Below are 15,929 nucleotides of genomic sequence, written 5' to 3'. Positions count from 1 at the left end.
TCGAATTGCAATTGCGCACGGACTAAATGTATAGTATTACCTAAGCCGGACTAAGCGATAAGCCTATGTACTTCGTACCTACTTGTATATGTATCTCATGGTGGGGCATTGCATTCTTGAACTTAGCTAACTACATGTATATGTATCTTGATGTCGAAGGGCGCGCATTACTTTCACACGACATCCGATTCGGTATTGGACGGGAGGTATTACACATAAAATGAAGTATATTTAAGTGTGAATATCGCTTCTCCCTGAAGTTTAAGAATATCAAGATCGATCATATGAGTCAAAACCCAACCGCAATGAGTTTACTACGTCGATCATGGCTCTTAGCCAGGAGCTCTTACAACTGTACCAATCATTGGACTTCGTTTGCTCATACCCATCGACGGCCATTTTCAAGCTCGAAGAAACTAGGGCAAATATCAGCTCTGAAGGATCTCCTTAAAGTATCTGAGGAAGTCGCCGATGCACTAGCTACGAATAAGCCCGTGGTGGCCCTTGAATCAACTATATATACCCATGGAGCTCTGGGTAATGACTTAGACTTGGAAGGTATTGTTCGACGAAATGGCGGTATACCTGCTGTGGTTGGTATTCTGGGAGGTGTGCCTACAGTTGGCCTCCTGCCCCATGAAATAACTCGTATTGTCGAGGGATCACCGAAGAAAGTATCGCGACGGGATATAGCCTATCTGGTTGGCATGGTATGTGTCTAACCCTTGAATCTGTCATGGTCTACTATTATACAAATTTGCGGTTAATTCTGAATGTATCGGTGTATAGGGCATTGCGGGCAATAAGATTAACGGAGGGACGACCATTGCTGGTACCATGATTCTAGCAAGGCTTGCCGGGATCCAAGTTTTTGGGACCGGTGGCCTTGGTGGTGTGCATCGTGGGGGGCATGAATCGCTTGATATCTCTGCTGATCTTACCGAGCTCGGTAGAACGAGGATGGCGGTCATCAGTAGTGGCTGTAAGGGATTCCTAGATATTCCTAGGACCCTGGAGTACCTGGAAACTCAGGGAGTGCTTGTGTCAACGTTCTCGGACGGTCGAAGTGGTTCTGTGGACTTCCCGGCATTCTGGGCAAGGGATAGTGGTATCAAAAGCCCATCCGTTGTACAGGATGAGAAACAGGCCGCTGCCATGATCTTGGCGCAAGAGAAACTAGGCATTGAATCAGGACTGCTGTTTGCAAATCCGATACCTGAAGAATTTTCGATCCCTCGAGATGAGATGAACGCAGTTATTGAGCAGGCGGTCAGCGAATCAACACAGCAGGGCGCTCTTGGCAGCGAAAACACGCCCTTCATCTTGAGGAAGATTAGGGAACTTACTGGCGAGAGAAGTGCGTTGGCGAATAAAGTACTGGTACGGGCGAATGTAGAGCGAGCTGCTAAGATAGCTGTTGCGCTCTCACAGCTTACTGCAGGCGAATCTGTACAGCCTCATTCGTGAGATTTAAATCCTTTGTAGTTGTAGCGTTTGAATCTGACGTATGGGGCAATAGGATAAAGAAGCAAAGCGGTTTTATTCCCTTTGAGAGCGAGAACAATCCATTTGACGAAATGAAAAGAGAAACCGAGGTAAGAATGCATATCTTGCCTCTATACCCTGTGTCGCAGCGAACCAATGCCCATCTGGCCTCGAACCTTGATACTTTATCTAAGCAGAAGCTACTATAATGTTCTTGAACTAGACTGATAATTATAGACTACCTCTCAAGCAGATATATTAGTTGCCGGCTCTGTGGCAGTAGACCTAAGCTGTGACTATGTAGGTGAGGACTCGTTAGAGCACCCTACTCCTCACTTACATACATCAAACCCGGCTCATATTGGTCAATCTATTGGCGGTGTCGGTCATAATGTAGCACTTGCAGCCCAGAGAGCCTTACAAATCCCTAAAGTGAGACTTTGTAGCATGGTTGGTGATGACCTGTGAGTGAAAAAGCCAATACTGAGTGAGTAACTAGTAGCTGATAATTATAGGGCTGGATCAACCGTGCTATCGTCTCTAAGGGCAAGCGGCATGGATACATCTTACATCAAGCAACTTAGTCGCGAGCATTACCCAGCTAGTCGGACTGCTCAGTACGTAGCTGTCAACGATGCCAATAAGAACTTGGTCCTCGGTATGGCAGACATGGGCATTTTTACGGCTCAGTCGTTTTCAGAATACTGGAATTCCGCAGTAAAAGAATCTAAGCCCAAGTGGATCGTTGTGGACGGGAACTGGGCTGAGCGTGACATTCGAGCTTGGGTACGAGCTGGCAAGCAGAACAAGGCTCGCGTGATATTCGAGCCTGTGTCAAAGGAGAAATCTACGAGATTGTTCTGCAAAGAAAAAGGTCTTGAGAGTTTGGGTGTCTTTCCTAACCATGGCGTTGATTTGATTACTCCTAACCAATATGAACTGGCAGCTATGCACGCAGCTGCGCAGCGCAATGAATATTTCGAAGATCCGCGGTGGTGGGAGACTATTGACGCCTTCGGCATGAGAGGAGCTCGAGATCGCTTTGTTAAAATTACATCTGTTGATATGACGGATGCTGGTATTCCACAGCAGGCTATACAACTTCTCCCGTATACCCCCACTATCATAACGAAGCTGGGGAGTCACGGCGCCTTGTTGACAGCGGTCCTGAGGAAGAACGATCCTCGCCTGATAGACCCGGCGTATGATAGGTTTATTCTCTCGAGAAGTTTTAATGACCACCCAGAAATTGGAGGTGTCTACATGAGACTATTCCCGGCGGCTGAACAGGTGGAGGACATCGTGTCAGTGAATGGGGTTGGTGACACGTTTCTCGGTGTGCTAGTCGCAGGCTTAGCACAAGGAGGCAAGGTCGAGAATCTCATCAACGTGGCTCAAAAAGGTGCGGCCTTGACACTTCGCAGCCATCAGTCTGTAAGTGAGAAACTGGGGATATTAAGGGGCGAACTAATTGCCGCTGCTTCTTAACTATGGTGGATTACCTAAAGTACTTCAAACCGAATTCTTGTACTAGAGTTATATTTGGAAGTATGAAGCATGGACAGGGGAGGTATAAAGAATACCTCGTTGTATATACCTATGTACCTACTATCGCGAGAGTGAATAAAAGGGGGGCCGGTACGTACCGAAGCTACAGGGTAGTAGCACTAGATAGTGGGGCCATCTGTAAGGCTACTGTGAGCTCGAAAAAAAAAAAGCTTGGATTTTTGCTACGATGGAAATTCTATCGCATCCACCTTCGACAAGCGAATTGAGTCGGCGAACCACAATGTCTCGAAACCGCCAAATAGATACAATGGACGACGAAGGACATGCATCATCATTCAGCCAAGAGGAATCCGACTTCGGTAGCGACGAAGAAATTGAGCTGCAGACCCGCCAGGCGCAAGTGATTGACAAAGACTCTGACGAAGAGGAGCTCGAACGATTTGTACTTGGGGATACGGCCAATTTCCGTGAAAACTTGTTTCGCGACGAGTCGAGAGTCGACGATGCAGGAAATATTTTTGGTGGCCTCGCTGAAAAAGAAGGGGACGACCTTGAGACAGGTTTGGAGGATGTAGACGATGCAGACCTCTTCACTTTCGACGTAGGGGGTGCTGTCCCCAGCGGTGACAAAGCCGCTGTAGTACCATTGGTCCCCAAAAGCCCGGAAACACCAGAGAAGAATCGGCCTGCTTGGGAAGATAGTGACGACGAGAAGTTAACTATATCACTGGCGGACGTATCCCAATTGCGAAAACTACGGATCAGCGAGGCAGAAGACGTTATCAGTGGCACTGAATATACTAGAAGACTAAGACAACAATATCTTCGGCTGAATCCCCTTCCCGGGTGGGCGCGAGAGGCCGAGGAACGCCCAGCGAAGCGTCGTCGGCGGTCATCTGCGGCGGCAAGCGACTCAAGGATATCGGACGACGAAGCAAATGAAGGGGATGATGAAGCGTCTGCGCTACCGCTGGAAAAGTTCCTCCGGGATGCCAGTACATTGAAAGATAAAAACACTCAGAAGGTGAAAAAGCTACGTCCAGAGGTCATTGACATTCAACGATCTCGAGATATACCCGATACACACAAGGACGAAGTCACATCTCTTGCTTTCCACCCAGAATACCCTGTTCTACTGTCTTCTAGCACATCCTCTGTATTACACCTACACCACATCGCGCCAACTGCCCACCCAACTCCAAACCCCCTCTTGACGTCGGTACAAGTCAAACAAGTACCCGTTCGGAGAGCCGAATTTCTGTATCCTACCGGTGATAAAATCTTTTTCGCTGGACGGCGACGATATATTCACTCGTGGGACTTGGCTACTGGTACGATACAAAAGACCAACAAAGTACAAGGTCATCAGTTAGAGCAAAGAACGTGGGAGCGTTTTAAGCTCAGCCCCTGCGGGCAATACTTGGCACTAATCGCTTCGACAAGGAAAGGCGGCGGTATTATCAATATCTTGAACGCTAATACCATGCAATGGGTTGCTGCCGCCAGGCTCGACAGCAGAGGAGGCATTGCGGATTTCTCCTGGTGGAGTAATGGTCATGGGCTTACAATTTTGGGCAGGGGAGGTCAGGTTGGTGAATGGAGTATGGCTACGAGGCGCTTCCTTGCGATCTGGAATGACGAAGGCTCTAACGGAGGAACGGTGATGGCAATGGGGGGCCGGGACGGTCCTGTCACTCTCGGCGGGGACCGGTGGATAGCAATTGGGTCCAACAGTGGCGTGACAAACATCTATGATCGGCAAGCTCTGATATTGCCTTCTTCGGACGAAGAGCTGGAAGTCCAGGAAAGACCCGAACCGACCCGAAGATTCATGCAGCTAACGACTCCGGTCACGGTTCTTACATTCAGTCCCGACGGCCAACTGTTGGCATTTGGCAGCAAGCACAAGAAGGATGCGCTACGACTGGCGCATTTGCCAAGCTGCACGGTCTACAGGAACTGGCCGACGGAACAGACGCCCCTTGGTAGGATTTCAGATGTGGCATTTGGTAGAAAGAGCGACTTGCTGGCTGTTGGCAACGATGCTGGAAAAATTAGATTATGGGAGATCCGAAGCTAGATGGGGAGATAGCGGATTCTGCTGTAGGCAAATCATAGGCAAATCGTAGGCAATCCGTATTCACGCGTTACATACTGTACTATTATGTTCTCGGATCTGGTTTCTTTCAGGAATAAGACCCTACCATGTCCTGTGCTATGAACTCAATCGCAATCTCGGCCCTGTTTGGGGACAATGTTGGAGAATAGTTGCCAAAGCGGACTGCCCTTTGATAACAACTTCTTAGGGAAGAACTTTCTGGTTCTGATTGTGTACCTGCTTAGCTGGTAATGGTTGGGGAAGAATTGCGGCCTGCTACATGTCTTGATGGCTTCGAAGAAGTCTACTATGTTCACCCAAGTGTGTTTGAGAGCCTAGAGGAAGAAATTAGTGATAGACGCGAGGTCTTGTAGCGAGAGGGAATATCCCGTACCTTTCGGCACTGGTTCTTGCTTGTAAACTTCTCAGCGAAGCCTAGAAGATACATCATGGTCTGCCAGACTTCGAGCTCCCCCGATTCGAAGTATCGGATCCAGTATGTTGGGTACCTTATTTTCTTTTCAGCCTGGTCTGACGTGGTTCTTGTGGGGGAGTGATTGGCGACCGTTTTGCTCTTCGGGCCCATGGTTAATGATTCTGATACGAAAACCTGAATCGTATATCTCTTGGCCTGTATTTTTATATGTTGATTGGCTCCTTCGCTGTTGTCACAGTCACTTGATCGATGATTGCTAGCGGCTGACCAAAAGCTGCTAGGGAGGAGGGCTTATATGTAACTGCGGAAGACCGAAAGCTTCCTAGCTAGGAAGCGAGAACATCTTGCTACATATTCCACGGGTCTCTTTTATCTCGTTTGTCTACATGTTTTTGGTTTAACTAACTGGTTACTTTATATTCAAACAGAACTTGTCTGTAGGCACCCTTGAGGAGAGGCAAGGCTGCCTGGTGCTGTGTGGATCATCTTAAATGAAGGTGGATGAGGACCTTTCAACTGTGTATTAAAGGAAAAGAAAAGAAAACCCACGGCAAATATCATGGCAAATATGTTGGTGTATGAGAGACACTAGCGTAAGTTACATACATGGAGAACAAGGCATCTTGTGCTATATGAGATTTAACTCCTGAAAGCAGCCAATGCTGTTCGTTAAGCTTCTGGAAATCTCTAGCTTTCATTCCATCTTTTTACCATATACATATATGCATGCGAGGAAGGCCCTGGAATGAGGAACGAAGCATCACCTGTCTGACGTCTTATTGGAATTTACCCCCTTTACGTCTCGTACATACTTTAGTCTCTAAAATACCCAAATACATCTGTTTCCTGTACTATAGGATGGTTTAAGATTAATTAACTTGAAGGAATATGGTATCGTAATTTTATTTCTAGAACGGCTGATTGTTACGCATGATGGTGAATTGATGAATTGATGCAATCGGTCTTCTTTTAGGGTTCCAATTAAAATAAGAGGGACCCGTCCCGCGGTCCTGGTAGTTGGGTCCCGGTGTTTGCCGAAAGTGCGGGTAGCCTAAAAGAATACCCCACAGATGTACCTCCCCGTACTTTTGGTACGCCTTAGTCTTTGCCTTACTTTAGCCACCTCACAGCCTCATATGTAGTGCATTAGGTACTTTATCTAGTTTACTTCGCAATTCATTCGTCCGAACGAAACCCTCCATCTTTAAATATCTCAATGTTGGGTCAACGTACTGGAAATGTATGCTGGGTACTAATGCACGCAAGAAGAGCCGGTAATACTACCTGCAAATCATAGAAGAGAGGCGTCAAAATCGCTCAAGATCGGACGAATGGGAATCACACCACCATATTATTCTGCTCCGCCCCTAGTTCCACCCCATAGTCGTATGGATACCCAACGCTATCAACCAGGCTCCAGCTACATACCAACGGGGTCCGCCGCCTTACTGGTATGTTGTGTTGTCTCTGCGTGATTTGCTGGTTGTATTGATTGGATTACATACATAGTATCTAACCTCTTTCTACATCTTTCTACCTAAGACTTATCTCTCCCGATTCTGGCCGGTCCAGTACCAGAACGCGTTCGTAGCAAGAGCTTGGAATGCCGCGATTTATCACCAAGTTCCACAGAAAGGATGCCCCCTATCATACCATCCGTACGGCTATGCATGCCAAAGTTGGTGGGTGTGCCTCGCAATATGTGGCATGTTATAAGTCCTACGTGAGATCTTGATAGCCGCGGGTACCGATTTACTTGGGCAGAACTGACGTATATTTCATATCTATACAGCCATGTGTATCACATTCTCTTCTTTTTTCTAGCATACTCTAATAGACATGTTCCATTGCTCATTTGTCTACATTCTCGTCTACGAGGACCTACACAATGGATTCCGTCTCGTCGAAACGGAGGACCAAGTCGGGGGCCTTCCCCGGAAAGTTCAAAAGCTTCGTCAATGATGTAAAAAAGTTCAGGGTTCATCGTCATGAAAGGAAAGAGGGTCAGGAAGTGTTGGCGGTGGGGTCTTCCCCTGCGCTTATCCCTCAGCCCTTCCAGCCCTCCCAGGCCTCTGAAGTCCCCATCTCTGTCTCTGAGACCACCGTCCCCGAGATCAACATCCCAGATATCGACGATCCCGCCATTGGTAATGCCGAGATTGATGAACCCGAGGTCAATATTCCAAAGATCGAAACTCCCGAGCCGAAGTTACTGTCCTCATCGCAAAGCTCTCTTCCTGTAGCAAGTCTCGCCGTGCAGGTCACTATCACTTTTGATGAGCCATTGAATTACTCGTACAGTCGTAGCTATGAGACTTCGCCCGATTTCCTGGCCACCGACGCATTATGCCAAGGTCTATTGCGACGGGTTGATCACTGTTGCTACGAGTTGATCACCCGCAAAGACTCAACCGCCATGGAATATGCCGCCGCAAGTGGTACGGATAAGCCATTGAGATATGAGATCCAGATCGATATTATTCGGGGTTGGTCCGAGATATGGTCTTCTAGGACTTTCAAGTCATATCAAAAGCAGGCCCTATCAAACGAAGCCGCAAGAGAGATTATCACATCGACTCATCACATAATAGGGTTGTTTTTAAAACACCACGATCAGGATTTTGTCATGAAGGAGGGTTTCGTAAGAGAAGACCCGTTAGACGAACAGGCGAAGTTCCCACATCGGGCCGGACGTGTTCAGCCTATGTCGTGCGTACCACGCTCCCACTTCCTGGAGAAATCACAATCTTTCGAGTCATTACCCGGTTATACGATCAACTTCTCCTTCACGAGTCGATGTCAGCGTCGAAAGCCACACGAATGGCATACGAAAGTCAAAGTCGACAGTGACCAAGCTGCACCACTGAATTCGATCGGGGCAGAGAACTTATTCTTCGAGGCATCTTACGCATTAGACGGCGTTTTGCGATCAGAAAGAGAGACATTTAATAATAAACACAGCAAGTGTGTGAACTTGGATGGATGTAAAGACTGTCGTCATCATGATAATGATGGGTTGGAATTGCAACTTTCGATCGTGAATAACCTCGGTCCTCAATTCCTTCACCTAGAGCGGACTGTACACTGCAATAGCAACTTCTCCTTTCATTCCGACACCGAAAAATGTGTGACATTTATCAACCAAGTAGAAGTTGCTCTCGCTAAAGTTCGAGATGATGCCGATAAGGTCATTAGTCGGATGAACGATCTTGAATTTAGGATTACAGAACTTCGTGGTCATGGCTGGGCGCTGGATGAGCCGCTCATTTTTACTTTGCCTTCCTCTAATTTCCATTCCCGGAGAGATATCGAAGCGATACTGGATCGGATTCAAGCCAGCGTTGCAGAAATACTTCGAGGTAATGCCATCTCCGTTCGAATGACTGCGCACAAGCGAGGCCATTTTATATTGGACAAGACTTTCGTGACCAGAGAACCCCTTGAGGCGGAGGAAAAGAAGAAGACCAAATCAACTGGGAAGCCGAAGGATTACGTATTGAAACGGCTCCAACAGCGCATTGAGCGGGCTATTGAGATGGTCTGCAAAGATACCCTAACAGTTGACGACGCAGAAGAGAGAGAGGAAGATGCTAGAAAGGAAGCTTCCATTTTGGAACAGAGGCCGCTTACTCGAGATACTCGAGATACTCGGAATACAGACGCTATAACCTTTATAAGCAGACCTAAGACTGCTGAGTCTGCCTCGAAAAATACTTCAGAACAGCATAAAGCCCCTTCATATTTAACAACGGATGCAGAAGCCAGTGCGGTCGTTCCAAGCTCGAAGAGCGTGATAGAGAACGAACATCCAAGACCCTTTACTCCTACTCCTGAAGCTACCCCAAAAGCACATTCCGCACCACCGTCCCCGACCCGTCGTCCTCCCATTCCCGTGCGGCGATCGTCGATGGTCTTATACTACTCAAAAACGGGTGCTAGAGTCTTCCCATTAGTGCCATGGGCACATAGTTACGGAGAACTCGAAGGCTTAGGCGAGAGGAAATCACAGCAGGATATATTCGGTCAGCAGGAAACCATCGGCTTACTACACAAGCCATCGACGTTGACTTCCCAACAAAGTATTCTAAAACCTGGGGAGCCCGAAGGGAAAGAGGCGGCTGTAACGGCAACCCAAGAGAAGGGAGTAGAGTCAACCCCAATCTATGAGCACTCGATTGCTTCGACGCCTAGTCTGGTGTTTGGGGGCGACTCTTCTCCTGGCAGTAGTCTTTGTAAGTATTTCCAGTGGCGATCCTTTGTTCTCCTAACAACCTCTTTCAAATGTCTTGTATTTTGGGGGGTACCCTGAATCGTGTTTCCGGTGAATAAAACTACTCCCCGATAGCAATTACTAACCTTTATAAATATTATAGTGATAACTCCTAAGACGCATCGTCTTAGTGCCGAGGTGGACTACCCTAAGAATGCAATTATCGACAGCGACGACGAAGACGTTAGGGAGTCGGGGAACATGAGCGTAGAAGCACAACAGGACCTGCTAAAAAGCCAGCTGTTTCGCACGCCATCTCCACAACTCACCACGAAACCGGCAAGCTCGTCGCCACTTCGTGTGAGCGAAACCATACAAAGTCAAAGCAGTATTGCCCTCCCAGAAAGCGATAAAGTGTCCCTGAAGAATAGCACTAAAGTCGCCAACTCAAAGCCTAACCAGAAACCACCGGTTAACGGGGCAGTTAAGACTCCCGTGGACACCTTGGCACAATCCAAACCAGACTTCACCTTCTCATCACCGCCAGCAACCACCCCAGAAGGCGGCAATTCGGAGGGCGAAGACACCTTCCAACCACGGCAAAGGGAGTCGAGCCCAGACCCATCCGAGGACTTGGACATCTCGCTATCCCACGAGTCCCAGCAGCAAGCGCGCGGCTCCTTCGGAAGCGCGGGTATACTCGGTTTCCACGAGCAGATGTATGGCTCGCCATTTTTACGGACCGTGCTGATGCGCCATCGGCCAAGCTCTAACTTCGACGTTACCGAGCTCGCGCGCGAGGAGAAGAGGCCCGGGACGGCGGTGTGATAGCTCCTTGTCGAGTCCTCTTAGAAAAAGAGAGAGAGAGGGAGAGAGACATAGTAATCAGTAATTTCTTCCCTTTGTATAGTCATGTATGTAAATGGCATATCAGGCCCGGAGTTGAGGATCATCAAACAGCACATGCATGCATTTTGCCTCTTCGCACGGGCGGGATAGCAATTGGGTTGGTATATATATATGGGGGGTAGGTATACCGCTAGGTATAGGGTAGGGAAGGAAAGGAAAGGAAAGGAAAGGAAAGGAATATATTATTACCCCTGGGTTACATGGGAACACGTCGACGACGTTAAAAGTTGTATATATATATATATATATTATCGCAAGACGCAAGATTTTTACCTTGGGGAAATCGAATATTAGAATAATATATTAAATTTAAGATTGTATCGTCGTTTGAAATTGCATGAATAGCTTTATACGTCGAAGTAGTGAGTACGATGAGTTGGTTAAGTGTGGAATTCACTGGTGAATACTGAAAATAGATCCTTGCTTTGAGTAGAATATCAACATAGCTATTAAACAAATAGCAATATTCATATGCAGTATTCATATATACAATACGAAGCGAGAGAGGTGTGTACCTTGGGTACCTATGAGGTGTATATTCCTCACCCTTATCCATACAATACTATACAAATATCATCTCACATAACCATTCCGCATCCCAAATGCCCCTTTTCATACACCGAGTCTCATTCCTTTTCCCCACAAACGCCATTAAAACAATTCCTCAACCCAACAACAAGCTTAAGCCCGAATTACGAAGAATCTTTCTACTGTTGCTGTTGCTGCTCCGACTCCGCCGTCGCCACGGTATATACTTCCAGTCCAGAATTATCCTCCTTGATACGAACAGCCGCCTTATCGCCCCTCTTCAACTCGCCGCGAATAATCTTATCCGCAAGCCCATTGCTGATCTCGGTCGTGATAAGGCGATTCAGCGGCCTAGCACCGAACTTGGGGTCGTAGCCCCGCTCCGCTAGCCACCCGCGCACCGCATCGTCGACTTCAAGCTTGATGCGGCGGTCATCCAGCCGCGTCTGTAACTCGCGCAACCGGATGTCGACGATATCCCGCAGGGCGTCGAGTGTGAGGCGCTTGAACACGATGAACGAGTCGATACGGTTGAGGAACTCGGGCGGGTAACTGCTTGCTACGACGTCGAGGACGGCCTTGCGCACTTCGGGGCTGATTTCGCCGTCGGGAGTCTCCGAGTACGGGTGGTGCGCATTGGCGCCAACCAGGATATCCGCGCCGAGGTTTGAAGTCAGTACGATAATCGTGTTCCGGAAGTCCACCTTGTGGCCCTGCGCGTCCGTCAGGTAGCCCTCGTCAAGAACCTGGAGAAGCAGTGCCGATATATCGCGGTGCGCCTTCTCGAACTCGTCGAGGAGGAGGACTGCGTAGGGCTTCCGGCGCACGGCTTCCGTTAGCTGGCCTGCGTCGTCGTACCCGACGTAGCCGGAGGGTGCGCCGATGAGTCGCGATATCGTGTGCTTTTCCTGGAACTCACTCATATCGAAGCGGACTACGGCAGACTCGGTTGAGAATAGGAAGTTGGCGAGTTTCTTGCACAGCTCAGTTTTACCGACACCGGTAGGACCGAGGAAGAAGAACGATGCTAGAGGGCGGTTATCGCCGCTTAGGCCAGCGCGCTGCATGCGCACAGCGTCCGCGACGGCTTTGAGGGCTTCGTCCTGGCCGCGGACGGATTCACGCAGCGTGTCTTCCATGTGTATCAACTTCTCGATGTGTCCCTGAGTCAACTTAGACACAGGGATTCCAGTGATTCTCGAGACGACGTTTGCGATATCATCTGCCGTCACCGAATCATGGATTAAGGTATCGGGGCCTTGCGCACCCGGCGCCATCTCACCGTCCTTGGGAAGTTTCCGCTCTAGGTTCGGGATGATGCCGAAGCGCAGTTCAGAGGCCCGGCCAAAGTTACCCGATCTTTGCGCTTGTTCGAGTTCGATGCGGGCTTTGTCTAGTTCCTCCTGAATTTTCTTTATAGCATTAATCTCTGCTCGTTCCTTTTCCCACCTTTCGGTTAAAGCCTTGTCCTCCTCTTGTAATTTCTTGAGGTCCTCCTCGAGCTTTTCGCGTCGTTCGCGACTGGCTACATCCTTCTCTTTTCGCAGACTTTCTAGCTCAATCTGTATTGTCATGATTTTCTGATCGAGTCGCATAATATCTTCGGGCTTGCTCTCCTGCTGCAAACGTAACGAGCTTGCTGCCTCGTCCATCAAATCGATAGCCTTATCAGGGAGGAAACGATCTGTGATGTAGCGGTTCGAATACGTTGCAGCCGCCACGAGAGCTCCGTCCGTGATTCTGACACCATGATGGACTTCATACTTGTCTTTGATACCTCGTAATATACTGATTGTATCCTCCACGGAAGGTTCATTTACCAAGATAGGCTGGAACCGTCTGGCTAGAGCCACATCTTTCTCAATCAGCCGATACTCAGCTAGAGTGGTAGCACCGCAGCATTGCAGTTCTCCTCTAGATAGAGCCGGCTTGAGCAGATTCGAGGCATCGATAGAGCCCTCGGCCTTTCCAAGGCCAAGGAGAGTGTGCAATTCGTCGATAAACAAGATGACTTCACCATGCGCTTGTTGGACCTCAGCCAAGATCTTCTTCAAACGCTCTTCGAAGTCACCCCGAAACTTGGCACCGGCGATGAGCGATCCTAAGTCTAGCGATATAACTCTCTTGTTTTTTATACTCTCTGGAACATCACCCCGTACTATCCGCAGCGCTAGACCCTCTAAGATTGCTGTCTTTCCCGTTCCTGCGTTTCCGATCAGGACTGGGTTATTCTTGGTTCGTCGCGACAGAACCTGAATGGTCCGTTGGATTTCGGCATCCCTGCCAATAACGGGGTCCAACTTTCCATCTCTCGCCTTCGCTGTAAGATCAATTCCATATTGCTCCAAGGCTGGCTTCTCGGGCTCTCCGCTCATGTCCATTCGATGCGTACCACCCGGCGGACGAGGTCGGCCATTTGCGTATGTTCGATATGTAGGAGCGGGTAGAGTGACATTGGGTATTGCTTTTGCCGTTGTTATGAGCGCAGCTCTCGATAGTTGTGAAGGGGCTACATTAAGTCGAGCTAGTCCCCTCGACGAGGCGTCTGCCACTCGTCGTGAAGATCCAAGTAATTGAGTTCTCGCTAACATGGTGAGAAGATTAAGGTTGCATATTGTATAATTGCTAGTTGCTAGTTGCTAGTTGCTAGTAGAATAAATTAAGAAAGAAAGAAAAGAAACAAACGAACCATGGAACCCCGGACGGTTATGAAATACATATCATGAGAGCTCCAAGCTAATGCGGTTGTAGCTGCCTCTGGACCTTTCTCGAACTGTCGAACCACCGTCGAAGCTCCAGTTATTACCATTATCGATAAGTTATAGTTTGCGATAAAGATAGTGGGCCATTAGGTATGGATGTATGGATGTCAATTGACTCAATTCTGGTGGCAAGCTGTGGCTATTCTAAGTGGATCCTAGGTACCTAGGTACTGTGCATATGGCAACCTTGGAACTCAATTGGGGGGTAAAGTGTGGCTGGTAAGTAAGTTAGGTACCTAACCTAAATGTCAGAATGTTTCCGGGTGATTTGATCAACCCTCGCTCGAAAAATTTCAAAATACATCCCACCATACCTCAACCCCACCTTGCGTCTTCTTATTTCTTCACATCTTCACAGGCTTTTGTTTCTTCTCTTCCCAAGATACCCCCGAGTTTCATTATACAGATTCTCTATTCTCCATTCTCCATTCTCCTTCATTCAAGTCGTAAAAATGGGCTTCATCGATCTTCTGAGCGACGCCGGTTTGGCTGGTATGTTTTTTTTGTCCGATTCGTAGTTCCACGGCGGGGTTCCTTGATACTTTCTTCTATTAGGATCTCTCGTCTGGTCTGGGCACCCCTCATTACTTTGACAACGGCTAACGACGATACGATACAGTCCTTAACAGCTGGTTGACCACCCGTTCATACGTCACTGGGTAAGTCATCTGCAATTATTTCCTTAAAACCCTGCGCCATCGTCGAATGCGACACCGCGATAGTGCCCCTCTTTATCAAAGTGCCTTACGAGCCCAATTACCCATCATGATGAGAAACATTGGTCCGTGTTTCTGAGCAGATTCAAGACCTGCCAAGGAGGACAAATACAATAGCACTCTGTGCATCTCTGATTTTACAATATACCATCCATATCCTCGTTGCTCGCGCTTGATTCTCCCATATACGCAAAGAACTCGTAGCTGACTCACAAAAGCTACGCTCCCTCCCAGGCCGATGTTGCCGTCTTCAAGGCCATTACCTCTGCGCCCGAAGCCGCCAAGTACCCTCACGCCGCACGATGGTACAAGCACATCGCCTCTTTCGAGGATGAGTTCCCCACTCTGCCCGGTGACGCTTCCAAGCCCTACACCGTCTACGGCCCTGAGGAGGTTGCCGCTACCCTAAACCCCGCTAAGGCACCTGCTGCCGAGGAGGAGGAGGATGATGATGTCGACCTATTCGGCAGTGACGATGAGGAGGAAGATGCTGAGGCCGTCCGTGTCCGTGAGGAGCGTCTGGCTGCTTACCGAGAGAAGAAGGCGGCCAAGCCCAAGACCATCGCCAAGTCTGTCGTCACTCTGGACGTCAAGCCCTGGGGTATGATTGCGTAATTTCCCGCTAGATATAACGTTTAAGCTAATGCGTCATATAGATGATGAGACCGATATGGCTGCTCTTGAGGCCGCTGTCCGTGGAATTGAGAAGGACGGTCTAGTCTGGGGTGCCTCCAAGCTGGTGCCCGTTGGTTTCGGTATCAAGAAGCTACAAATCAACCTCGTCATTGAGGACGAGAAGATCTCCCTCAGTGACCTCGAGGAGGAGATCCAAGGATTCGAGGACTACGTCCAGTCTACCGATGTTGTAAGTTTCCAAATCGCCACCAAAATTCTTTCTTCATATATTAATCAAATTATAGGCCGCTATGCAGAAGCTGTAAACAACTATCTTCGTTGGAAGACGACATTCTTGCACCAACACTCAATGCATGATACACGACTTGAGAGCCACAAAGGATGGCCGATGATTGTGATGAGGTTGGATGGATGATATGACATCAGGCTGATATCTCTATCGAGACAAAGTTCCATAGAGGACATATGCTTAGAGTAGATGCATTGAAATGCTAATAGGAGACTTGCCCTGATGAACTATTTGGACTTGAAGACTTAAGTGTGCGCTTCCGTGTCAAGGGGGAGATGAGCTATGTTAGATCTATCCATGATAGCTGCTCTCGAAAGAAAATCCAGAGTCAAATTCATAACATTCACCCGG

The 15,929-nt window shown here is 48.4% G+C and overlaps 6 protein-coding genes across 6 annotated transcripts; 4 read left to right on the top strand and 2 right to left on the bottom strand.

Annotated features, from left to right (window-relative positions):
* Positions 1-45: 45 nt before the first annotated feature.
* F4817DRAFT_330005 (Indigoidine synthase A like protein-domain-containing protein) lies at positions 46-3,228 on the top strand. Its single transcript, XM_049302338.1, has 5 exons — positions 46-710; positions 790-1,463; positions 1,520-1,595; positions 1,723-1,949; positions 2,001-3,228. The coding sequence occupies exons 1-5, from the start codon at positions 285-287 to the stop codon at positions 2,971-2,973; spliced, it is 2,376 nt and encodes a 791-aa protein (XP_049161493.1). The 5' UTR covers positions 46-284; the 3' UTR covers positions 2,974-3,228.
* Positions 3,229-5,271, top strand: F4817DRAFT_330003 (WD40 repeat-like protein). The gene has a single exon (XM_049302337.1). The coding sequence runs from the start codon at positions 3,275-3,277 to the stop codon at positions 5,072-5,074; it is 1,800 nt and encodes a 599-aa protein (XP_049161492.1). The 5' UTR covers positions 3,229-3,274; the 3' UTR covers positions 5,075-5,271.
* Positions 5,218-5,678, bottom strand: F4817DRAFT_313481 (uncharacterized protein; the record flags this gene model as incomplete). The annotated part of the gene is made up of 2 exons (XM_049300253.1): positions 5,218-5,427; positions 5,487-5,678. 2 exons carry the CDS (start codon positions 5,676-5,678, stop codon positions 5,218-5,220), a joined length of 402 nt encoding a protein of 133 aa, XP_049161491.1.
* A 1,358-nt stretch (positions 5,679-7,036) lies between these two features.
* F4817DRAFT_329998 (uncharacterized protein) lies at positions 7,037-10,965 on the top strand. Its single transcript, XM_049302336.1, has 3 exons — positions 7,037-7,251; positions 7,321-9,760; positions 9,902-10,965. The coding sequence occupies exons 2-3, from the start codon at positions 7,417-7,419 to the stop codon at positions 10,564-10,566; spliced, it is 3,009 nt and encodes a 1,002-aa protein (XP_049161490.1). The 5' UTR covers positions 7,037-7,251; positions 7,321-7,416; the 3' UTR covers positions 10,567-10,965.
* A 101-nt stretch (positions 10,966-11,066) lies between these two features.
* Positions 11,067-14,028, bottom strand: F4817DRAFT_329997 (P-loop containing nucleoside triphosphate hydrolase protein). Its single transcript, XM_049302335.1, has one exon. The coding sequence runs from the start codon at positions 13,764-13,766 to the stop codon at positions 11,355-11,357; it is 2,412 nt and encodes an 803-aa protein (XP_049161489.1). The 5' UTR covers positions 13,767-14,028; the 3' UTR covers positions 11,067-11,354.
* A 191-nt stretch (positions 14,029-14,219) lies between these two features.
* F4817DRAFT_329992 (putative elongation factor 1-beta) lies at positions 14,220-15,928 on the top strand. Its single transcript, XM_049302334.1, has 5 exons — positions 14,220-14,429; positions 14,557-14,596; positions 14,872-15,254; positions 15,310-15,518; positions 15,574-15,928. The coding sequence occupies exons 1-5, from the start codon at positions 14,390-14,392 to the stop codon at positions 15,592-15,594; spliced, it is 693 nt and encodes a 230-aa protein (XP_049161488.1). The 5' UTR covers positions 14,220-14,389; the 3' UTR covers positions 15,595-15,928.
* Position 15,929: the final 1 nt, after the last annotated feature.

This window comes from Daldinia loculata, assembly GCF_022478755.1.
Source record: "Daldinia loculata strain CBS 113971 unplaced genomic scaffold F4817scaffold_10, whole genome shotgun sequence".
Classification (NCBI taxonomy): Eukaryota; Fungi; Ascomycota; class Sordariomycetes; order Xylariales; family Hypoxylaceae; genus Daldinia; species Daldinia loculata.
This window is presented reverse-complemented; position numbering and strand designations above follow the sequence as displayed.